Here is a 24,595-nt window from a genome sequence, read left to right on the forward strand (position 1 = left end):
GACAGAGATCATCACCACCATCTGACAACCCATAGGATACTGCATTATGGTTCCTTACCTACAAAGTTGCTCAGTGCAGCTTCATTGCTTCAGTTGAAGTCCCCTTTCATCAGTACAAGTTGTCATCAGAGCCAAATGTTTTTTTAATTAGGTTATAGTCGAAGCCAATCTAAAATCTCAGTCTGTTTCTCAGTCTGTTTTGCTTATAGGGGTAAAGCCATGCCACTTGATACCATGCAGGTTAACACAATTTCTCTTCCAAATCAGTCAACAGCTGGGTTAACTAATGAAATTATTTTGTCCACAAAGGCAAGGTGTCCCATTACACCCTTTCACTGTCATGGTTAACATTATCCTTGAGTTACTATTTATTGACATCACTTAGGCTATCCAGTTTATCAGTCTGCTGGATTAACCTGCATAGCTGCATAAAGTGGACTGAGAGTTTTTCCTCTGTAGTAATAGTCCCTCTATAGTCATGACCTCACTGTAATCATAATGCAACTCTGCATACACTCTTGCAATGTGACTCTACTCTGAACGGAGGCCACTGCAGACATACTGCGGTGTTTGGCCTAAAACACAATGTCCTTCAGCTGACGAACTAACAATCTTTTAGGGTTCATTCTGCATTCCTTATTTATCCTTCTGAGAGGGCAATTTGTTGCTGACTTTATCACATGTAACATGCATTAAATGAACTTGACGTGTTGATGTGGTTTTGTGGGCTATTATGCAAATATGATTTTGTCATGTTTTTTTGTGTGTGTCAGCAAAATCTGACAGGATTACAAAGTCTGCTTTAGATGCTTTAATGTTTTTTGTTTTCTTTTTTTATTTACAGGATTATTATGAGGATTATTAGATCATCCTGCTATGCAGCTGTGCTCTTTGTCAACCATCAGAAACGCAGAGCGGCGAATTTGGGCTCATATACCCAATCTACTGAGATTAGTGGGTGAATGCAATTGCAATGCGTGGCTAGCTCATTTAGCCACGGCAGTGATGACCATGAACGTAACTTTTAGCAGCACAGTAGAGGAAGAGAACTAAACTAAAATTTCAGATCAACACTTCAGATTATTTAAGGCATATCTATTTGACACAAATATTTGACACTTGTCACCATCAAATCACATATTCAGATATTAAGAAGTACAGAGAATGTTAAACAGTGTGTTAACTGACAAAAATATCTTATTCATGCTGTCCAGGGTATTTCTTTTTTTGCTTTTATCTGAGACCCAGTAGTTTAGAGTAAATAACAACAGGCAAACACTGAATGTGTTCTTTAATTTCTTTTCCATTTTTATTGATTTGTTGCGATATACATATCAATGAATATCGAACAAACTGATATACATCACATCTACAGTTAGAAAAGGGGCCGTTAGAAAAACCAGAAAAAAGACAGCGTCATTTCCGGTGGAATATTCCAGTCTGTCCTAGGGCTTTAAAAAGAGTCGCGCAGAAATTACTAATGCTGTTTCTGACAGGTGCACACCATAGCGAATTGTTATTATTGTGTATTTTTGTGTGTTTTTAAACGTGAATAATATAAAAAACAGGATTTTTTACAAAGATATTAAGCCCACCGCAGTAGCCGTCCATCATCAGTGATAATCCCTCTGGAGTCTCATCCTTGCGTGTGTGTCCAGGTAAGAGATCCGCTGCCCGCATCCCATCACCACACATCATGATGCGCCTCCTTAACGTAAACGTGTACTTAGAAAACTTTATGAACTGGATTTCATTACCGTTAATGACGCATTTTGGTCAGGATTAAATCGCAGTATACGAACTCTGAGAGTTTTAAGAAATATGTAATCGCATGCCATTACAATAATGTTATTTTTAAAGTGTACAATAGTAGCCAAGAGTATACAAATGTATCTAAGTATCCATGTAACTAGTGAAATAACGGAAGGGATATTATAATGTGGCAGCAGTCATCGGTACCAGCAGGACAGAACCTGCAGCTTCAATTCAAACCTGACATCTCGAGCAGATCCTATACGATCATTTGTTGTACCCACTTATTCGACTTTTCTTTGGTTTTATGTGGAATTAGCAAGATATGTTAATCTTATGAATATCTCCATTTAATGGAGTTTATATATTCTAGTTTATAACACTAGACACGCTGCAGTGCCTATAGGAGATATCTAGTGTTCACAGGTGGGATAACGTTATCTAAGGTGTGTAACTCCAGCTGGTGAACCCAAACCCTTCTGAGAGTGATCCTCATATCACGCAGACAGGAGAACACACTCTGGTTTAACTTAACTCCATTTCATTCAACCCTTTCATGTTATATTACCACCTGTTGTATGTTAATTCTGAAGATTGACCTTTGATGGTTTTTATAAATGTGGAAATTATTCAAATATTTATCTGATAATCGTGCCACACTGTTCTCATTTACTTTTAGCTGCTGTGCTGTGTGTAGCGACTCACAAGGCCAGCATGATCCTGTTAAGTCCTTCCTCCGGTAAGGTTTGCCTACATACTGGATAATGAATTAGTGTTTGCTTAAAATAGTGTATCAGTAACAGTTGTGCTGGGGTTTGCATGCCGGGTTTCCACCATGGGACGTGCATATTATTTTCATGCTGCTTGTTAGTATTTCTCTCTCTCTCTCTCTCTCTCTTTGTCTATCTATCAATTCATCCATCCATTAATTACACAAGTTGTGAAGTGGCACTGCAGTTAATGTATGATGTGGACACAAGGCATGCAAATATGATTGCTAGAGATTTGTTCTAATTTTTTTTCTCTAGAATAAGTCAGTAACAGTTTATATCTCAGATCATTGCATTTAATCGTTGCTTATCAGTTAATGAGCTTGTTCTTCGTCAGTGGTCATCACCAGGTAACTCTAATTAGTGCAGTTAGAGAACTCGAGCACTGGAGATTTAGACTTTATCAGGTAGATCTCCAGAAATGGAGACGAGGCACCACCCAAGGAACTCCAGCCTCCGCCGTCAGTATGTGTTGAACATGGTAAACAGACATGTTGGTTCTTTTGTCTGCGAGTAGCCTGTCATTTCTGCCCTGTCCCATGTCTCTATGCTGCCCTTTCTGACTGTGACTGATTGATCAGCTACCACAGTCCCTTTTTTTGAAACCCCAATCAGGACATGGCTGGTTGTTGAACTTAGTGTACATATAGATGATGTCCACATTTAGCAGAACGTAGTCCCACTGCAGCCAGTGGTCTATGTCAGTAGATCTTGCATAGTAAGAGTCCTGAAGTGCTGGGGTGCTCTTGACGAATATCCTGATTGGGGTTTGAATATTTCTGAAATGTCAGATTTATGAAGCAGCTATTTCCATATGATAAACTTGATTTTACAGTCCTCTCTGACACCTTTTACACACTCAAAGAAGTCATAAGGCATCTTAAAGCAACACCAGCATCCCACTTACTCTGTCATCCTTTTTGATCGGTGAGCCACTAAACATTTACATACATACATCATTTGGCTGTGTGTTTCAGTGTTTCTTTAATGTGGCAACACTAAAAAATTGCTGCTTTATTTACCAGTACAACACACCCAATAGTTTTTACTGTTAACTTTCCTATTTTCCTAATGGTACATATAAAAAAGACTAGCTAAGTATATCACAATCTCACTGATTATTTTAAAACTTATAAAAAAAATTAATAAAAAATTATGAATATTTTAAAATACTGATTTGAATTCAGCAACTGAACACACCAGCCAAATATTGTTGCAATAATTACCAGGATAAGATACGTTCACACTCCTACCTTTCTTATTTTTTCATTGTGAATTTAGAATTCCCAAGTCCCACACAAAGAAAACATGTTTATCAGTACTTTGAAATGATTACCTATAACAAATAACTCCCAGTTGCCTTTTCTTGTGCCCAGTGATGTGGGATCAGAGTAAATGAAGGCATGCAGCTCTGTACTGTTGGCTTGTGTCTTATTCCCTGTTTTCTTTCAGATGAAGAGTCGCTTGCAATCGACTGGCTTTGGAATCACATCAAGTTCAGGTTGCAAAACGCAATAGTAGGAACCTTGCATTAAACTTTTCTGATCTCTGTATAGTTTTAAGGCTTTTAAGGATAAAATTATACATGGAAGTCGCATAGCTTACATTTTTAGATACACAACTCTTACATTGTTATATTCACACATAAATGGTTTGCTGAAAGAAACCCATTGTGCATGTATGTATCGCATGTCCCCTGACCTGAAAATGACAGTTCTCCAGGGAATGAAGGTGTGCTTACTTTAGTTATCACTGTTATAAAGGACAATGACAAGTCTACTGCATATGAGTTCAGGTAATGTGATGCTAAATAAAGCTGACTGTGTTCTAGGTTGTATGGTAAGTGAGCAGACGATGAGCATGGATATTTGTGCTTCGTCTTGTCATGGATATTTGTGCTTCGTCCTGTCATGGATTCCTCGTATCCTGCCACTTGAATAACACCGCGTGTTCCTTTAGCAACAACATCAAAAACACTATGGTCCAGCCCAAGGAGAAACCGATTTACATTTTATGCTCACTCATTTACTTCAGGACAAAGAACTCTTTGTTTATCTTCATTAAAAATCTCTGCAGTGTTTCAGTGGCACAACAGCCTTCGTCAAAGTCACAGGACGCCAAGATTAGTCCCATTTGTTTCTCTGTGTTCTCACTTTTTTTTCACCCTCCAAAAACCCCAGACCCTCCAGAAGTCCCGCCAGACACCCCCCCCCCCCCCCCCCACCCACCTCGCCCCACCCTACCCCATCCTCTACCCAGCCACTTACAGGTCAAACTCCACTTTATTTTCACTGCAGTGAGTCCACAGTCCAGTGTTGACACACTGCGCTGCTGGCCAGGACACCCCTCCCCCTGCTGTCCTCAAGTACCCTGAGTGCTGTGCAGGAAACATGGCTGCCACTAGGGTTACTGTTATATACATCAATGCAAGATGGACTCTTCTTCACCTAAACCAGCGTTTCTCAAAGCGTGGGGCGCATGGGTATTGCAGGTGGGGCGCAAGCAATTGGAAGAAATGAACCTTTTTAAGCCTGTCCGTTTTCATAAGCCCCGGATGTTTAAAATGTCTGTGGAACAGTGTGAACCAGGGCTAGATTCAGCCCTTTAATGAATTTGTACTGGCCCCCCCGGTCAACAAATTACTTTCGCCGCCAGGCACTCCCAAACCCCCCCCCCCCCCCCCCCCCCCCCCCCCCGTCAACAAATTATGTTCGCCACCCGTTCGTAGGGCGTGGAATTTACCCTTCTTCTGAGGTGGGGAATGAATGATAGAAAAAGTATGAGAACCACTGACCTAAACGATCCCCACTGCTGAGGTTTATGAATGTGAAAAGCAAATAGAGCACACAAATCACTTTGCCCCACAAATTATTTCCTTTAGCAACAGGGAATATGTAATAACTATTGCATCATCTTCAGTATGGTATGTGTGAGTAAAATGCATCATCTCTGCATAAAAGTAAAGTAAAGTAAGCAACACTGATAGGAATCTTGTTAGAAAGCACATCAGAAGATACATGCTGTTGAGGGTACCAGTTTTTATCTTTGTCCAGATGACCGAAGCCCAACTACAGTCTAAATAGGACCCTGTGTGGGTTTTTTGCAGAGATAGAACCGTAGCCATCTTTTATTAGATAAATGCACAAGACTTATTGTGTTGTTCTAATAATAATGAAAACTGTAACATCTCCCAAGTAACAGAAAACTGTGTCACCAAAGCAATGTCTTTACATTTGTTAATATCTATGCGATGCCGTACTGTCATTCTGACTTTTTCTTTGTGGTTAGACATTTAATAGTGTTTGCAAATCTTGCTAAACTGAAATTTGAAAAGTCCCTATTGCTTGAAACCTGATATACTGTTTTTCATTTTTAGTGCATGATCAAAGAATCACTTTTAGTTTGAATGTACGGTATTACACTGGTTACAATCATTTATTGAAAAGCAGGTTACATATCTGTGCAGAGAAACCTGACAGCTCACATATGTCATGTATGTCATATGTCATGTATGTCAAGACTTCAGCATTTTAAGGCTCTAACTGACGTCATATGATACTTGTACACATCTAATGCAGATCTGTGAATGCAGAACTCCATTTGGGATGCAGTATGTTCACAAATTGACTTTAGTCAAACTGCTCTTGGTTCTTATTCTACTTTTTAAACTTTTTAATGTTTAAATGTTGTGTTACTGATACCTTACACTGTAGACAGGTTGCTACAGCATGATTTGAATATGAAACAAGCTACTGAGTAACAACTATGTCCTAAATGTGGTGATGTTATTATGCTTCCTGCATGTTGGCGATAAGGTGTGGGGGCTGTATGTACGGTGAGGTTACGCAGCACTACGTGGTCTGCACTGGCTCGTTGTCATGCTTTTTGGTCCTTTTGAATGTTGTCATCAGTCTTGTTGCTTTCCCTTTGCTGTATGTATGACAGATCCACCTCAGAAGAAAAAAACAATCAGATCTGGCACTTTTGTTTTATAAATAAGCCAGACTTTTTTTGGAACTCTAAATGGGACTCTGAAACCTTTGCAGAATCTTCTGTAGCGACCCGCAAACGTTTAGAGAAATATAGCTATATAGTGGTAAATGTAGACGTCTCTCCTGACGTTTGTAAGTGCACGTTGCTCATCAGTTCTAGATTTAAACGTGTCTGACGGTGATGGCCTGGGATGGGCCCGTAGGCTCCTCCCACAGCTGGGCGTGGTCCATGCACCTGCCCCCGTCTCATCACACCATTCTGCCTGCTTCCTCGCAGGCTTCGTCCAGCACACCAACAAACTCGTCCTGAGGGAGCGGGCCGCCCAGCTCAAGGAGTTCGCTCGTAAAAATGCGGCCAACGCTCTGTCGGTTGCCAACATGGTGGTGGGGATGGCCTCCATCCTGAGTAGCCTCAACAGGTCAGCGCTGCACTCGTAGCTCACAGGCCGACGCTCACGCAAACTACGCAGCTCAAATGGAGTTTTTTTCTGTTTTGCTGTAAATCTTTCCTGCTACGTAGTGGTGTGATGTCTGTATTTGTCATTCAGAGGTTAGTAACGCTGATGAAATGTTATGACCAGTTTGAACTGGTCCCATAAACACTTCTCTCCCACAGCCACCATTATGCGGCTTGCTGGCTGGTGCTGATTGGTTACTTGCTGGACTTGGCAGACGGTGCGGTTGCTAGGCAGCTGAACGCCTGCTCGGCTCTTGGTGAGTGGACCGTGGTCTCGGGCCCTGTTCTGGACGCGTAGGGATGTCAACCCGAACGGCACCGAGCTCTCCTCCCTCCTTTGGCACCTCCTCACCTCGGTTGTTTTACTCTGCGTTCCCACGCATGCCGCGTTAATCCCGTAGCACAGGACTCTTTGTGTGCGGTCCCGCTTTGCACCGATAAACAGAATTTCGAGCAGATGGACCTTTAGAAAAACACGATCCTACAGCAATATGTGATGCTTTGTTGGAGTTGTCATGTTCGTTTCATTGTCTTACTTTGTCGCCCTAAATAGCGCCCAGCTCTGAGCAGGAAACTACGTGCTCACAGTCACGTCTCCCCGGACGCCTGGAATAGCTTGGCGTCGGCGCAACAATGTCCCACAGCTCTCTCTCTTTATCAATCCAGTGATCAACCTCCAGTTAGGCAGAGGGATCAGGCTCTAATTGTCCGCTTTATCCTGGCACTTCGCGTGCCCGGCATATCGGACATACCCCGGATGCTTGACTTTGGGATGGATATTCCAGTGTGCACACGTGGCCCAGTCTGTACATGTACACATGCAGTCAAAATCATGCCTACCCACAATCCCCCACGCCTACCCACAATCCCCCATGAAACAGTGGGAGGGGGGAGAGAGAACCACATTGGGCTCTTTACATGCTGGAGGATGCAGTGAGTTATTTTAAGGCTGTGAAATCTACAGCTATTTTTGCAGCCAGATCTATTCTGTAGGGCCAGACGGACTGTAATAGAAAGGTGTGAGCAGTTCTGTAGAGATCATATAGAGGTCAGCATCGCTGACACACCTGTTTATGCTGCTTGTCACAAGAATGGAAACAACCATGAATTATCATGGCGGGCGACTGAGTAAAGGCGCGAGGCGAGACTCCAGGTTCTCAGCTCCAGGTTCTCTGCTCCAGGTTCTCAGCTCCAGGTTCTCAGCTCCAGGTTCTCAGCTCTTGTTGCATATTTCAGGCGCCAAGCTGGACGACTTTGCTGACTTCACAACGTTCGGAATAGCCACGTCGCTGCTCTTAAGGACCTCTGGCATCCTGGACAGCCTCCTCTGCGTGTGCTACGTGCTGTCGGTGTTCGTTCGCCTCTGCTTCTTCTCCAGCGGTGAGCAACCCGAACCCTGTACCCCGAACCCAATACCCTGAACCCTGCACCCCAAACCCTGCACCCCTGTACCCTGTACCCTGAATCCTGAACCCTGTACCCCAAACCCTGCACCCCAAACCCTGTACCCTGAACTATGTACCCCAAACCCTGAACTCTACCCTGAACCATGTACCCTGTACCCCGAACCCAATACCCTTAACCCTGCACCCCGAACCCTGCACACTGAACACTGTACCCAGAACCCTGTACCCTGAATCCTGTACCCCGAACCCTGCACCCCAACCCTACACCCTGAACCCTACACCCTGAACCCTGGACCCTGAACCCTACCGAACTGCTCCAAAGACAATAAGCTTCAATTAAAAACTTCTGAGTCCACCACTATCCCCAGACCTCAGACCCACTGTAAAGACCCCTCCCTGGTCTGCAGGCATGCCCTTCATGTACCGCGGCCTGCCCTGCATCTACTCCTCAGCCATCCTGTCCTGTGCCTCCCTCCTGACCGGCGGGAACATGGCCATGCTACGCATCACTGCTGTGGCCATGATCCTGTTCATGGTGAGCCAGACCATCTACCCTCATGACCGGGTGCTGGAATCACAAGCCTGGAAGAAGGTAGTCTACGCTGGAGGTGAGTAGACGGCCCATACGGGTCTCTCAGTGGCCGCTATGATCTTTAGGGGTAAAACACAATAATTAAATAATAATAACAAATGAGACCCAGAGAGTCTGAACACAAATTAATATTCAACACTGTTAGCGTCTGCGTTATCACTGCTTACGTAGAACTGCACTTTTGTTTTAAATAAAAAAATGATCAAATGTCCACAAGTCCTTCAAATAACTTTGTAAAGACCACCAACAAAAACACCAAAACCCATACCAAAACAACGCCAAAACCTATACCATATTGATTAAATAACTACTGATAAATCAGTCGACCACTGCTAGAGGTACACATGCTCAAATTCTACATTTCCCCCTTTTTTGGAGAAGCTAAACTAATTTAAGTGTTAAAATCTCAATTTCATACTGATGTTTAATCATTTGTTCAGCTAATATGGCATTTGTTATAGCACATTTCTACCTTAATGCCCTAAAGAAATCCTGTCATTAAACTAATTATGAACCAGTGCTTCTGTTCAAGCTGCACCTTATCATTATCCTGTTTAGCTTAGCTTTGTGTAACAAGGGGTTCGGGGAAGATTGCAGACACAGAGACGTATCTGTTTTTCTGAACCCAATTTTTTATTGTGATAGCGTGGTAGTGCTTCATCGACAAGGAACATTTAAGTACGCAAACACATGGGAGCAGACTCGAACGGACGAGTGACAAGCACAACGTCTGCATACATGAAATACCTACAAATAAATGAAAACCAAGTGCAACACATCACGATAACGAGACGGGTGTGACGAATGAACTCGCGTACACAAAACCACGCCCAATATACGTACACAGACCCCACAGACACGCCCCCGATGGGAGTGGCCGGGCCTGTGCCGTGACAGTCAGGCTCACGTTCTGAATGTGTTTGTCTCTGTGCAGGTGTTGTGATGGTGTTCTACTCCTCGTTTCCTCCTGCCTGTGTGTACTATTTGCTTTGGTCCATCTCCTATATCTTGTTTCCAACAACCCTGTGGAGCTGCAAAGTCTAGCGACCTTCACAGTTTTGCCCAAACTCTCAGCACTTCCAGTTTAAAGAAGATCTGTCTGGCTCGGTGGATCCATCTACTGCTTCTTACCATGGAGAATAAGACTTCACTCCATCTTGGAACATCTGGACATTGCTGTTTTTTTATTGTATTAGTTTTGAGGTGATGACTTCAGGTCAGGAAGAAGTCTGGCTGATCCAGACCACCGATGGACAGTTGTTGAAATAACTGTCGTTTCTCTGATGATGATGAAAATTGGTCTTGTTACGTTTGCGGCTAAGTGATCAGAGCACCAGTGAAACTGAAGGTTATGCTCACAGATGTTGGCGAAAACATTCTGGTGTCTCTGGAGTGCGTGCTGATGGCTCAGTTGATAACAGGTTGCAGCAAAAATCAGTTGATGAAAATATTGTGTAATGAGTATGTTAACGCTGCCGTTTGAGTTATTGTTGAAGTACAAATCACAGCTATTGATTAGGAAATGTAGAACATGTCATGTAAACATTTACAATAACCAATAGTGGTAGATATTTAATCAAAATGGAAACAGTCAATATGAAACGTGTGAAGAAATGTGCAAATATTCAGTAATATTGATATTATTCAGATACATAGAGAAATCAACAGCCCTAAATTCACATGCTCCAGGCCTGGCGTCCTTAGTGAGATCTAAGTGTGATTTAGAGAGGACCAAACTGGGACTGGATGCATCCTGTTTGCCCTGCCAGTTCCTGCTGATCTGTTACTACATAGGAAAAGTCACTACAGAAGGTACACGTTTCTTTTTCTCAGTTCACCTTTTATCCTAATTACACTTGGCCAAGAGGCTCGCTGGAGCAGTTATGCATTCTGGCCTCTGTTTTAAGGGGTTTCTGCTTACTAAGTGAAGTAACTCTGTGTACAGGGGTTTCGTTTTCCAGAGCCCCCATGAACTGTCCCAAAGAATGATAGCATTTACCTTTGTTTCAAACTGAGTGGTGTATTGAACATAACATTTTTACCACTTCTGATTTGAGCATAATCTGTTGCATTTTTAATATACTGACAAATATAAAGATGTTTTTTAAATGTTTTTTTTTGCTTCATTTGTCTCTTGAATCTCTTGGTCTCAGAATACATGACAACTAGCAGTCATGGAGGGTTTGGCAAGCTTGTATTTGTATACACTCACGATTGGCTACTGCAGACATTCCGTCCCTCCCACTTTTGCTCCCTTGGATCGTGAGTGGCTGTGGCTGAGAAGCTGTCTGACAGGCGCCCCCCTGTGGAAGGTGTGGCTGTCGGCTGGCTGCACGACGACGCTCCTTAAAGTTGCACATGCCGCATCTGATGGGTTCAGTGTGAGGAACAGCTCCAGAAGAGATATATCCCACGTAGTTGACCTTTGGAAGTGTGAATGAGGTGGAATGGGCTGGAATGAAGGTCATTCTTTATACATTTCAGTAATAGCGTAAATAAAATAGAGAAATTCCAGAAGAAATCCCTCTTGAAAAGCCCTAAAGTTCTTCAGCACATTAGCTAGATGTCCTCAGACATTATTTCCCGACAAAGTTCAAGCCTCACGATTCCATTTGACTCCTGTGATTTTCCCAGGCACTTGAGATTCATCTACCTTTCCCACCGTCCTCACCTGCGGCGTCCCCAAGGTTACGGCCAATCCCGACACCTTCGCAAAGAGCGGCGAGCCAATCAGCTTGCGGCGGCCTGTGACCACCACTGTGCACCAGCCTGCTGTCTGACAACATGTAGTCCTGAGACAGGAAAGGCCATGCCGAGCTCACTTCTGCGCTGGAGCTTGCAGTGCATTCTGGGTAAGACAGAGACTCGTCAGACATGAACCTGATTGGCCACTAGATGTACAGACCTCTCTGAGAACGACTGCAGCTGAAGACCTACTACAGCCAACCCGACCTGCCACTACACCCAGCGTCTCTTCCACAATATACGTCCTGTGAATAATCTATCCGTTCATCTGCCAGTTGGAACGACTCTTGAAGCGCAGCAGGGATCCTGGAGTATGTGGAGGAGCGTGAGAGAGCGTGGAGGAGCGTGGGGGAGCATGGGTGAGCGTGGGAGAGCGTGGTGAAGTGTGGGAAAAGTGTGTGATGTCATGTATGTCAGCTGTCATGTGGAGCAGGGCCATTAACACTTGTGAATGATAACTCAACACCGTCAACTGTGCCAGAGTAGATGGGTAATGTAGGAAGAGGCCACAATTGGAAAACATATTTGTAATGCATATGCATACAGAGATAATATTTGACAGAATTAATACTGAACATATTTTAATATTTATAAATAAATATATAAAAACCACAACAATATTTAGCCATGAACTTCAATTCATAGGGGTGTTTTATCATAAAAAAGCGCTTTGTGACAACATGTGTTGTGAAAAGCGCTATATAAATATTTTTGATTTGATTTGATTTTATCATAGGGTCCCAAATCTGACAAGATTTTAAGATATTACTTAAATTTAAAATTGAGAGCAGTTTGATAAATTTGCTTTGTTTTATTGTGAAACTATACATTATACACTCAAATGATAACAGATGCATGACATCATAACACTAATAATGCTGCCTCTTGAGTTCAAACATTGAGTTCAAACAGTCTTCTTCGGTGCTTAAAAAACGATCACACTGTGATTAAATATGATTGTGTACATACTCCCATTTGACCAGAGGGGGCAGTAAACCTCCAAGTTTCTACTCCGTCACTTTTAATGGGGACTGTTAATGTGGACTTCTCCAAAGACGTTCTTGTACGTTCTTGCAACGCTGCCCACAGTTATCAGAGTCACGAGCACCACGTCAATGGCGACATCTCGTCTCCTCACGTCACGATCCTCAGAGATGCTCACGTCTTTGTTAAGAACCTCCATATTATCACAGAGACGATAGTCACTGTGGCCAGAACCAAGACGCTAGGGATTATGATGAGGGCCAACAGTCCCGATCCTTCAACTGTACACACACAGTAAAGAAACACAATCACAGTCTTGTGTATAACAATTTAAAAAATATTACTTTATCTTTATTTGTATATTTATATTAGACAATTAAAGACACTATTATTTTCACTACAATTTTATTCAGCAAAAAGTCTACATAGGGTATAAAGTCAAAAACTACTGTATTAAAGTTGTATTTAATACTGCGTTAGCCTGTTTTCGTTATCTCCTTGTTCAAGGTTAAATGAGTCAGAATAATATTGCCTATTTTAAATTTTGATTGTTTAAATATATAATGCTTGTCCTAAAACTCATGAACAGTTAACCTACAACGACCAAACGCTTCACATTTTACTGTCTGTCCTGCACACCAGCAATAATCACAAGACACCGAATGCACGATGGTGCTGATCTCATCATGAAACTCTCTGGTTGTGGTTATTGTGATTAATGTAGGTGGTGACCACCAACAGCAGCCCAGATCAAACAGTGCTTCTTTCTTACCACAGTGGAGACCGGAGGTGTTGTGTGCCACCTGCTCCATGAGTCTTACATCTTAATCATCTCTCAGGCCTTCTGCAATGAAAAATACAAACCTGTTTAAGGCAAGAAATAGGTGCAAACATTAATCACGATCGTGTCTGTCATATGACGCTCCGGGCTGGATCACTGCATCTAAATGGATGGTGTGCACCTCCACACGGACAACCTCACTCAACCTGCGTGGAGAGACGTTCTCTGCTGTTTCCTGGAGCTGAATGTCTAACAACAATAACAGCAGAGAACGGTGGGAGAGCTAGGAGAGCTTCTGACATTGAAGGCAACGACCGTAAAGGTGGTTTGGCAGATTATCTTTGTTAATGATTACCTAAAGCACTCGCCGGGCCTCAGGGGTCAGGAGCAGAGGTGTGTGTGTGTTAACACACACGCCAAGTGACACACTGTACAGCAACTTGCACTTTACATTTATTTCTGTTGTAAAGTTTATGCTTCTCAGAAACATGCAGATACCAGGTTGTGAACCGTTTATGAAACTGAAAACGAGAAGATTATCCAGAAGACTGCTTTTAATTTCTCCCTGCAGTAATTGGATAGGCTTATGGTAGAGGCGTATAGGAATTCAGGATGTGTCCAGTAGATGGCGGTATTGTACATCACCTTGTTATAATCCCATTCACCATATTCAGCATGGCCCGCACTCGGCAGAACTTACGTTGTACTAGCTTACTTGTAAAATGCAGTTTATGTACTTGGTTATGCAGAGGCTCGCCATACATTTACAAATAGCGCTCTGTCATTTTATAATTTTTCTCAAAGATGGCTGCAAATATTAAACACAGAAATGTGTTACAGCTTTTAAATTATTATTATTATTATTATTATTATTATTATCATAATAAATAATAATAATAATAATAATAATAATAATAATAATAATAATAATAATTATAATAATAATTATAATAATAATAATAATAATTATTATTATTATTATTATTATTATTGTTATTATTATCAATAATAATAATAATAATAATAATAATAATAATAATAATAATAATAGTAATTATTATTATTATTATTACTATTATTATATATCATATTTTTCTGTATGTGGTCTCTTACGTCCAAACACCTGGTGCTCCGGTAAGGAGTTTTACATCTATATCAAATATGATAAATGGGACAATTACATAATTTTGAAAAGCCTAATTATTAATTTCTTATTGTCATCTGAGAACATTCAAAGTCATTTCTAAAGCTGCTGTCGGTAAGATTGAAACGAGACTGTACAGCTTGGAAAATTTGAGTGCAACTCCCGGACCCCTCCCCCTCCCTCTCCGCCGCGCTGTAGCCCCGCCTCCAAAGCCCCTCCCCCTCCCTCGCGCTGTAGCCCCGCCTCCAAAGCCCTCCCCGCAGAGGAGGCTGACGTGCACGTTGTGATACGTCAACGTTGCTGGTCAACAAACAAGCAGATTATCTTTCAGACATGAGAAGTAATCTACAGTAAAAGCACACACGTATTTCACTGGTTATGTGCTTGTTTGGAAAAATAACCCAGTTATGAATAGAACTAAATAAGCAGTAAACCACTTCTGAGAATACTGAGCTTTGAAAACACAGGCACACATAAATATGAGGAGAAACACCCAAACCGCATCGACTGACTGGGCACTTCACATAGATACTGTGCCACATCCAAACAAAAACACTGAAACCAGCTATTGTTACTTGAAACATTACAGCAAAATGCGCTATGGAGGGTTTTTTATAAATCCAGGGTGTGTAATTAGCTACCTGTCAAGCAGAAATGTGGCTATCTCGCACAGGTTCTGAATGTTTTATGTCCTGCAGGTCGCTCTCTACCTCTCTCTTGCATTGTTTATCTTTGTTTAATTTTGACACTGTCTAATTGTTTCCTTTGTAGCTTGTTTCTCTTCATTTGTCATTTTCTGTTTACTTGTCTAAGCTGTTTTTGAAAGGGGGGGGGGTGTTTGTCCAACATTTGTTCTGCATAGCTGATGTTCCTCACTGACGCGCGCGCACTTCCAGTGATTGGCACTCCGTCGGACACGCCCCCGAGCTCTGATTGGTTCTTTCGGCTCGGGCACTGTTGACTCTTTCAAACGGCGTTAGGAGGATGGATATCAGCTTGTTTCATATTGTGTAGTTACTGCTGCTATAACAGAACTCACACTGACTGGGCTTACTCTGGTGACAAAAGTTATTTACTTGTGAAAACTATTTATTCTAGCAAACAGGTTAAAATTCATATATGCCTGCAGCCACCGGAGTGGAACAAGTGAGAAAATGGGGAAAAAATGAGAAAACGTCCACACGGTACTTTTGACCTGCGCACGACCCGCAATCAACGAGTTAACGTCGCTGTGGCGCCGGTGGTTGTGAGGGGCGTGGCTAAAGACCCGCCCACCGTCCAAGTCCTCTCTCGCTATTGGTCGGCGAAGACGCCAATCATAGTTTACTCGCGCTGTTACAAGTGACGAGGCGTGGCGGGCTACAAAGTTGTTGCATTGTTAATATCGCGCACACGACGCAGCCGCGGCTGTGACGAACCCGAACGCGCACGAACCGACACCAGAGGGCGTTTCGGTGCCGGACTCGGACGGGAAGGTGGCCGGTAGCGGACGGTGTTGTGGCGAGGCGGCGGAGCCAGGTATGTTGGTCCCAGTACGGGGACTGGTGCTGGTGTCGGTGGAGCAGGAGTGAGGACCCGAATACACATCACGGTCGGAACACGGACAGGTCCAGCCGGGGTGTGATCAATGTGCCGGATTTACGCCGTGTGCTTTTATTTCTTCTCCTTTTACACATCAGGCTGGTTGGACCCGGAGCAGTGTGTTTGACATTTCTCTCTCATTTGGACCTGTTCGTTTAGTTTTTCTCCATCAAATCTCCCATTTCCGAACTTAAGACGGAATTAATAATTCTGTGGTGCGCAGTTTGTGCTGAGACGTTTGGACTTCAGGTTTATCTCTGAAGAACCGCCTTCCTGCGCCCGCACAAGCTCCTCCGGTGAGTGGTGTCGGTGCTGGACCGTCTTCCCACCCGGGCCACCGCAGCCGGACCGAACCGGATACCCGGTATCACACAGGGGTTTGAGAAGGTAATGTCGCCCTCAAAGTTTTGAAACCATTAGGAGAAATGGTCAAAGCTTCGGCAGCTGCGCTACGACCCGTTTGAGCTCGGAACATCTCAGAGAGAAACTGTAGAAGGAACCATAACAGGACCAAGTGTTGTGAGACTGGTTTAAAGCCCGAATAACCATGTCCAAGACCCTGAAGAAGAAGAAACACTGGTCCAGTAAGGTCCAGGAGTGTTCCGTCTCTTGGGGCGGCACCGGGGAGCTGAGCTCCGTGCTGGAGGTCCGAGGGGGAGCGGAGCTGGGGGAGTTCCCCTACCTGGGACCGGTTCTGCCCGAGGCCATGGTGTGTCATGTGGGCCGGCTGCCCGGTTCCGGGGACGTACTCCTGGAAGTGAACGGGACACCTGTGAGCGGCCTGACGAACCGAGACACCCTCGCCGTCATCCGCCACTTTCGGGCGCCCTTACGACTGAAGACGGTGAAACCAGGTCGGTACTGTGACTTACCTACAGACTGACATCTTCATGTAATGTTTAATGTCCTTATGTTTCATTGTGCCACTCTGTCTGGATTATTTTTTTTAAATCAGTGTCAGTTATGGTTCATGGGTGAAAAAGAAACCCAAAACCATTCATTGTCTGTTTTGACAGCCCTAAATGGCCAGTACAAATGGGACTGAGCTCAAGGGCACTTCACTGCTGGACTGTTACTAGAAGGTTAGATGGTGTCTGATCAGCCCTCGTGGTTGAGGAAACATCATGTTGGGACTTGCTGTGGGATTTTTGTGTTTACGTTGTAGCTGGACCGCCGTGTTACGCACAAAGTCAGTTTACACGCTGATGGCTGCCTGCTTTTGTCCGTCTTGTGCACTGGCTGTGCTGCCAACACTTGGGTCACTAGCCTGGCTGTCAAAGGGAGCGTCACGTGTGTGTGTGTGTGTGTGTGTGCTCGCGCTTTTATGACAAAAGCTTATGTTGCCAGATAGAGTTAATGAGGATGCAAATATGCTCTGTGAGTAATAGGGAAGTCCCTTTTAGGACATTTAAAGGTGTGTGTGCGTGTGTGTGTGTGTGTAGGGAGGGGTGGTGTACACATGTGTCTGAGCAGAATTGTATGTACACATGTATATGTACACATGTATATGTGTATATTATGGGACTGTCTGGACTGGTCATAGATGTGTGTGAAATAGAAAGAGTGTGTGTGTCAGTGTAAGTAATTGAATTTTATTTATAAAGCTCATTTAAAATGATGAGTGTCGACAGAGTGCTGTGCAAATGCTCCTGTCATACGTCTCTCCACACTGTCAAACGCTCCAACACGGTTTACATTCATTCTTTCACATTACATCCTGCTATTTCCAAAAAAAAAGGGCTACTGAATAAAATTATTTTCGGTTTGAATTTGAGCAAAGCTCTGGATTTGCCTAAACTCAGCTGGGAGGCGGTTCGGAAGCAGCGGTACTGTGATGGAGAGGCACCGTCACGTTTCATCTTCAGACGGGCGAGAGACTCCAGGGCCTCTCTGGAGTGACTGAGAGGTGGACCTTGGAGCTCAAGGAGAGGAACGTGCAGCAGTGTGTGTGTGTGTGTGTGTGTGTGTGTGTGTGTGTGTGTGTGTGTGTGTGTGTGTGTGTGTGTGTGTGTGTGTGTGTGTGTGTGTGTGTGTGTGTGTGTGTGTGTGTGTGTGTGGGGTCCAGTCCGTACAGAGCTCACAAAACAAACAAAATCTGCTATTGGACACTAATCTGAACATAAAACCAAACACGCATGCCAACACTGAGGTAACGTGAGCCGTCGACACCCACCGATAGTCGAGGTGTAGTATTTTGAACGTGCTGCAGGCAAACAAGATATGACTGGCCGATCCCAAACTTCTGAGTATTACAGTAATGCGGATAGGATGCCATAAAAGCATGAATTACCACTTCCAGATCTTCTGGACTAAGAAATTGTTTAATTCTGGCTCCTCTGAGCTGAAAAAGCTGTTCATAACAGCTGCGTTTACTTGTTTTACAAGCTTTATATCTGGGTCAGAAATGGCCCCAAGATTTTTTTGCGTGTTGATTGACATGGGATATGAGAGGCCCCAGCTTTTCTCTGTGTGTGTGTGTTTGTGTGTGTGTGTGTGTGTGTGTGTGTGTGTGTGTGTGTGTGTGTGTGTGTGAGACTCGGATTGTATGAGGTTAGTCGTGTCGTCGTTTTTCCTTCCGTCTTGCTCAGAAGGAGCTCACCCATTCATCTGGGGAATGTGCTGAAGTCCTTAAGCTCCTCCCTCGCTGTATTTGATCACAAGGACAGATGTTGTTTATATCCTCCATCTTTCCCCCCTCTCCGTTCTCCACCCCTCTTAAGGCATTACTCCTCCTGTAGTAGCAGAGCCACTGGCCCTTATTCTGCATACTTGTGCACTCCAAGGGCACTTTGTGGTGTTGACCCAGAGTGGTTCGAGTGTACGCCAAGAACACATATATTGGCAATTGAACTGGTGTATTGGGGTGTGTCACTCAGCACAGTTGCAATGTCTCTCTCTCTCTCTCTCTCTCTCTCTCTCTCTCTCTCTCTCTCTCTCTCTCTCTGTCTCTGTCTCACTCAGCATAGTTGAAATGTCTATCTCTCTCTCACTCAGCACACTTGGAATGTCTCCCCCTCTCTTTCTTTCTCTCTCTCTCTCTCTCTCTCTCTCTCACATGCACACAGCACAGTTGGAATGTCTGTCTGTCTCTCACTCAGCACAGTTGGAGAGTGTCTCTCTCTCTCTCTCTCTCTCTCTCTCTCTCTCTCTCTCTCCCTCTCTCCCCCACTTGGCACAGTTGAAATCTCTCTCTCCCTCCCTCCCTCCCTCCCTCCCTCTCTCCCTCACTCGGCACAGTTGAAATCTTCTCTCCCCTCTCTCTCTCTCTCTCTCTCTCTCTCTCTCTCTCTCTCTCTCTCTCTCTCTCTCCCCCTCACTCAGCACAGTTGAAATGTCTCTCACCTAACATGACTTTGTCTATCCATGTGTGCAGTCATGGAGTTTTCTCACCTAGTAATGTTTCAGGCTCCAGTCTCCCGATGATGGGGATAAATTAACTGAATGCATTTGAAATGCATTTGCCTATGCTACATATGTATTCAGTGGCCCACATTTTCACTACATACCAGGAAACGAGCCCGTCAGATGGTTCTGTGGTCATTTTAAGAGAGTGTGTTACTATGAAAGCAGGCAGACCTGCAGTTTAAAAATGATCTTATCGACTCACTCGCACACCTAAATGCCTGGGTCGCTGGGCTGTGCTCGCTGGTGTCGGAGGAAGGTTTGGTGTTTCCAAAGCCCTTTCCAAACCGAATCTCTTGGAAGTCTCTAGACCACCCTTGTCATCATAAGAGGTGTTTGCGTTTCCAGCATGGCCCGGTCCAGTCCGCCACTGCCGCTTGGTCCGGTCCGTTTGTTGCGGAGGTCGGAACGAGCTGCAGTCGCTCCATGTGCCGCTCCCCGCCTCCGGGTTGGCCACGCTGGGATACGCCCACCGACTCCTTCCTGTTGCACAGTCCCATGTTTAATTCACGCTGCCTCAATCATTGATGAGTCTTCTACATTTCTTAGAAGTGGTATAACTCGCAGGACCTGGAGGTTACTGGAGCCTGCTGGATTAACTTCACCAGAAATCACACTTATCCGGGGGGGGGTTTGGAATGAGCTCAGTCGCTGTGTTTACTGGAGAAATCATTTGCTTAAGCATCTAACATTGGTTTTAATTAACAACCAAAATAATTACTTGCAGTGCGTAATGGTCATAATGGTCAAACGGTTGTGGTGTTTTTACTGTTGTAGTTTTGCTTGTTTTTGTGTCTGTACGAGGTACTGCTACATATGTGCGCCAGTCAGATATAGCCGAGTCAGACTTTTATCTGGGCACTTTGTCATAGGGAAACTTGCTGATCTTGGTAACAAACATAAAATAACAATTGTGCTTTAAAGTTTTTTTTTGTTATCGCAAAGTGTTCAAAACGTCATTTTTGCTGTGTAACTGTAAGACCACTCGATGATGTATGAATGCGGTCTAGTGATTAACTCATGGGCAAAAGGGAGTTTTGGAAGTCTTTGAATGCTCAGATCAAACACTCATCAGCAGACGGTCACTCTAATGAAGATGGCGGTGGTTTAGTTGCTGACGGTTCCTAACTTGGATCCTGGCGTGGTGTAGTTTGGAGAAGCGGGGCGTACGGGCGTGCTGTGTAAATCTGCTGAATCTGCTCCGTCCGCTGGAGTCTTCCCTGTCCGCGCCGGGTAGGATGACCTTGTGGGCAGGGCGGAAGGCTGCTTCTGAAATTCCTTTACATGGAAGCATTCAGGACACGGGCACGGTGTTCCCGAGTGAACGGAGAACCCCGTCTCCTCGGGGCCCAGCCAAGCGGCCGACACTCAGCACGCACAGAACTGAACGATTGCCTTTAATAATAATTCCATTGTGCAGTGGAACGCTCAACGTTATCAGGCTGGTTAAAATGTTAATTAGCGTAGAAACACGTTTCAGATCCACCTTTTGAGTGCTTTCTTTTTATATGGGAAATTGACATTTGTTTTTTCTGCAAGTTAGGCTATTGCAGATAAGTATGCTTGTGTAGAGATATCATTGGAGTTGGTGCTTTGAGCTAACAAAGACTCACATGAGCCAAAAGACACACATTGTAAATGAATGTTTCCTGTTAGATCGTTGCAGATATACCGTTTGGGTATGTAAATGAAATAACCACAAATGGAAAAAATTACAATCCGTAAATGAACGTCCTGGCTCATTACTGCCCTCTTCGGGCCAGTCTGGACAACGCGTGACACAGCTGTAGGTTGGTATCGTCACCCTACCAACACCGTCGCACCATCCTGTCTGATCCTCCGTCACTCACCATCAGCTTCTGTCCGCGGTAAACAGGGGGGCGGAGTCAGAACGGCGCACGAGGGAGGACTGGGCATCGGGCCGACGTGTTCCGTCAGCATCGGTGCTTCCTATGGGGGCTCGAGGCTGGAGGCGGGGCTAGGGGCGTGGTAGGGGGATGGTGTCGAGCTGCGGTTGGTACAGCGATTCGTCGGGGAGCCCGGGTGACGCCACGGCGACTCTCGCGTCGAGGTCGTTTTTGTTGTGCCGTCACCATGGCGACACCTTCTGTTGGGCTTATCTCTCGGGAGCAGCAGTTCTGTTCTTCAGCTGAAGAATCGAGATCCTCGAACACCTGCCACTCTCTACGGTCCACTCCCGCACAAACGGCCCTTCTGTGGAAGCAAACGCTCCAAACGTACAAAACCACTTTACCTGAACAACCTTGGTGTTTGGGTCTCATGTTGTTTTGCACAGCGACTCTATTCACAGTCCTGCGAGGTCCAATATCTGTGCTGTTCATGGTCAGAAAGGCCGTAATGATGAGCTGTGGACTTAAATCAGGTGGGTCTGATTCATGAGAGAGGCGATGAAGGACTGTGTGTCTGACTGCAGTCCTGTTTTCCAGCAGGTTTTAGGCTACGGATCGTTTAAAACCGGTTTTGCCTGTTTTGGTTGAGTTGTGTTAAGTGGTTCAGACAGCGGCCAGGCTTTAGTTCCTCTAGGACGGGGGCTGATTCTGCTTCACCTGTAGGAGCTCCTTCACCTGTTGGAGCTCCTTCACCTGTTGAAGCTCCTGTCACGCTTACGTTTGCTGGGCTGGACTATGAACAGCCTGGGCTAATGGGTCATGTCTCACACTGCTGAAGCCCCGATCCGGGTCTGGGCCGGTGACTGTATAATTCGAGCGGCCACATGCCCATCATTCTATTGTAGCCACACCCCCCTGTGTTTTCATTGGCTCCCCACGTCATGGTTGTCCAAGGCTGTCAAGCCGTCGTCCCGTGGAAGCGTGGGGGTGAGCGAAGGTGCAGGAGCTGAGCTTTAAACGCAACCCCACCACATGCTCCGCCCCCTGCTCCGCCCCTTCCTCCTCAGTTTCCCCTGAAGAACACTTTCTGTTCAGCCATAGCTTCTTGCCATGTTGTGCTGGCCATTGGGCCTTCCTCCTGAACATTTTTTGGAGATGAGCAATGACTGGTTCCCTCTCTCTCTCTCTCTCTCTCTCTCTCTCTCTCTCTCTCTCTCTCTCTCTCTCTCTCTCTCTCTTTCTCTCTCTCTCTCTCCCTCTCTCTCTGTGCCCGGAGGCACGGGCAGGCCTTTGGGGAGTCCCGCTGAGCACAGCCGTCCTCCCCCCACTTCACGCCTGCAGCCTGCCACTGGGCCGGGCACCAGACCCGGCTGAACTGAGCGCTCGAGCACCTCGAACCAGTCCACAACCCCTCAACGCCCCCTCCACACGGAGACCACGTCTGCCTCCTCCTGGCCTCTCTTTCTTTCACTTTTGTTCTATTTTTCTTGTCTTCATCTGTTCTTCTTTTCTCTCTTCTCCCCCCTCCCCCTTTCCCAGTCTTCTCCTGGCATGAGGAGGAGACAGAGGGTTCCTCTGCTGAGCTAACACTCGTCGCTCGCCACAGAGAGCTGGACGAACGGACACCGTGCCGGTTCCGGTGCGCCAGAACGCTGGGGGTGACTGGTGGTGATGTGCCAACCACAGCACGCCCCCCCCGGCGACAGGGCCCACATTGAGGGGTGAGGTGCGGCCATGAGCCCGTGATGGTTCCCCCAGATCCAGCCCCCCCAACCCGACTGGGTTCTTGCTCCAGCACACCCACAGATGCTCCACCATCGCCGCCCTACTGCACACGCAGCTCATTTCACCAGATCACGGCTCCCCGCCGCAGATAAAACCCCTCGCTGTTCTCCCAGAAGGCATCAGCCGTGCGTTCAGAGCGCTCCCCTCCCGAGAACCAGCCTGTCGCCGCTCCTGTTTGCGAAGCGCAGAACTCAGCCGACGTTCATGGCATTTATGAGCATGCAGATAAGCGGAGATTGGCCCGAATTAACAAAGCAGGTCACGGGTCAGTACATAGCCCGGAACCGTGTTCAGCTCCCATTAGTTCCCTGCTGAAATGTAAACTGTCACTGGGCTGATCCATTCAAGCCAAGCAGGTGGGAAGTGTTGACAGCCAATGGGCTGGCCCAGCACCCCATCAGTGACCCACCCACACACACACACACACACAATCTGTTGTCTCCAGAAAGGTATTTACCACCTGATAAGCGGTCTAATTGCCTAAAGTCAGGCCGGAGTGGTGGAGCGTGGTGAGGTGCTCCCACCCTGGAGAGGAGCGGTTCTGTTTGGCTCGCCTGCTTTCACTCCGCACGCTGGAGTTTTAGACCGGCACGTCTGAGTTCAGCCCCACGGCGCCACGCGTGTCTGCCCGGCCCGACGGCACGCGGCGTTTTCCACCCTGCGGATTTCAGCTGGATGTGAAGAGGACTTCGGAATGGCAGTTCTGACGTGCTGGCGGAGGAGAGGTAGAGGAACCGTGTTCTGATGAAGATGGTGGCAGCCTGTTGCCAGTCCCTTTGCGTATATACTTGGTTTTACAGGATGGCTGGGACTGATTCATCCTTCTGATTCAGATCAGATGTATCAGCTCCTGCATTGCTGCCCATTTCCACCAGAAATGGACGTTGATGTGTAGCATAATGGGAGAACCTCTTTGGCCGGCTTGGTTCTGGTCAAGCTTCTTGACCTTCTGTCTGTGAGGTGCTGAGGTTCTGATGCTCCTCAGAGGAGCTGCTATTCATCTGCCACCTCGCTGTGCTGAGCAGAGCCCGTCTCTCTGATTTGTAGCTGCTCCCTCTGCCCTCCTTTCCAACTGTGTGTGTGTGTGTGTGTATGTGTGTGTGCGTGCGCATAAGCACATGCTGCATGTATGCGTACGCATGCTTGTGTGTGTGTGTGTGTGTGTCTGTGTGCATGCATGCATGTGTTCGTGCGCATGCATAAGAATGAGAAATTAGGACAGGAATATGGATTGTTCTCCTCCTCTAGTGCCCTTTTGAGATGAGATGTAATCACGAGAATGGGATTCGTATGTTCCCGAGGGCTGTCCCCCCCCCCCTGATCTCCCTCTCTGCCCCTCACTCTATTTATCCAT

The 24,595-nt window shown here is 45.5% G+C and overlaps 2 protein-coding genes across 9 annotated transcripts in view; both read left to right on the top strand.

Moving 5' to 3' along the window:
- Positions 1-1,433: 1,433 nt before the first annotated feature.
- tmem269 (transmembrane protein 269) lies at positions 1,434-11,082 on the top strand. 6 transcript variants are annotated; one of them, XM_076984071.1, is made up of 8 exons: positions 1,442-1,658; positions 2,432-3,449; positions 3,975-4,039; positions 6,792-6,933; positions 7,131-7,228; positions 8,208-8,351; positions 8,785-8,985; positions 9,904-11,082. In XM_076984071.1, the coding sequence occupies exons 4-8, from the start codon at positions 6,893-6,895 to the stop codon at positions 10,011-10,013; spliced, it is 594 nt and encodes a 197-aa protein (XP_076840186.1). In that variant the 5' UTR covers positions 1,442-1,658; positions 2,432-3,449; positions 3,975-4,039; positions 6,792-6,892; the 3' UTR covers positions 10,014-11,082. The 6 variants fall into 6 exon arrangements, with proteins under 6 accessions (XP_076840185.1, XP_076840183.1, XP_076840182.1 ...); XM_076984072.1 differs by having other exon boundaries at positions 2,432-2,491; XM_076984070.1 differs by lacking the exon at positions 3,975-4,039 and having other exon boundaries at positions 1,434-1,658; positions 2,432-2,491; positions 8,830-8,985.
- Positions 11,083-15,732: 4,650 nt separating this feature from the next.
- The window catches only part of magi3a (membrane associated guanylate kinase, WW and PDZ domain containing 3a), a 95,684-nt gene continuing 86,821 nt past the window's right edge, over positions 15,733-24,595 (top strand). The window contains exon 1 of one of the 3 annotated variants that reach the window (XM_076984022.1): positions 15,733-17,058. In XM_076984022.1, the coding sequence (XP_076840137.1) occupies positions 16,752-17,058 (307 nt within the window). In that variant the 5' untranslated portion in view covers positions 15,733-16,751. The remainder of the gene's footprint in view (positions 17,059-24,595) is intronic. The other 2 variants (XM_076984021.1, XM_076984020.1) reach the window with 2 other exon arrangements.

Source organism: Brachyhypopomus gauderio, chromosome 21 (genome assembly GCF_052324685.1).
Source record: "Brachyhypopomus gauderio isolate BG-103 chromosome 21, BGAUD_0.2, whole genome shotgun sequence".
Classification (NCBI taxonomy): domain Eukaryota; kingdom Metazoa; phylum Chordata; class Actinopteri; order Gymnotiformes; family Hypopomidae; genus Brachyhypopomus; species Brachyhypopomus gauderio.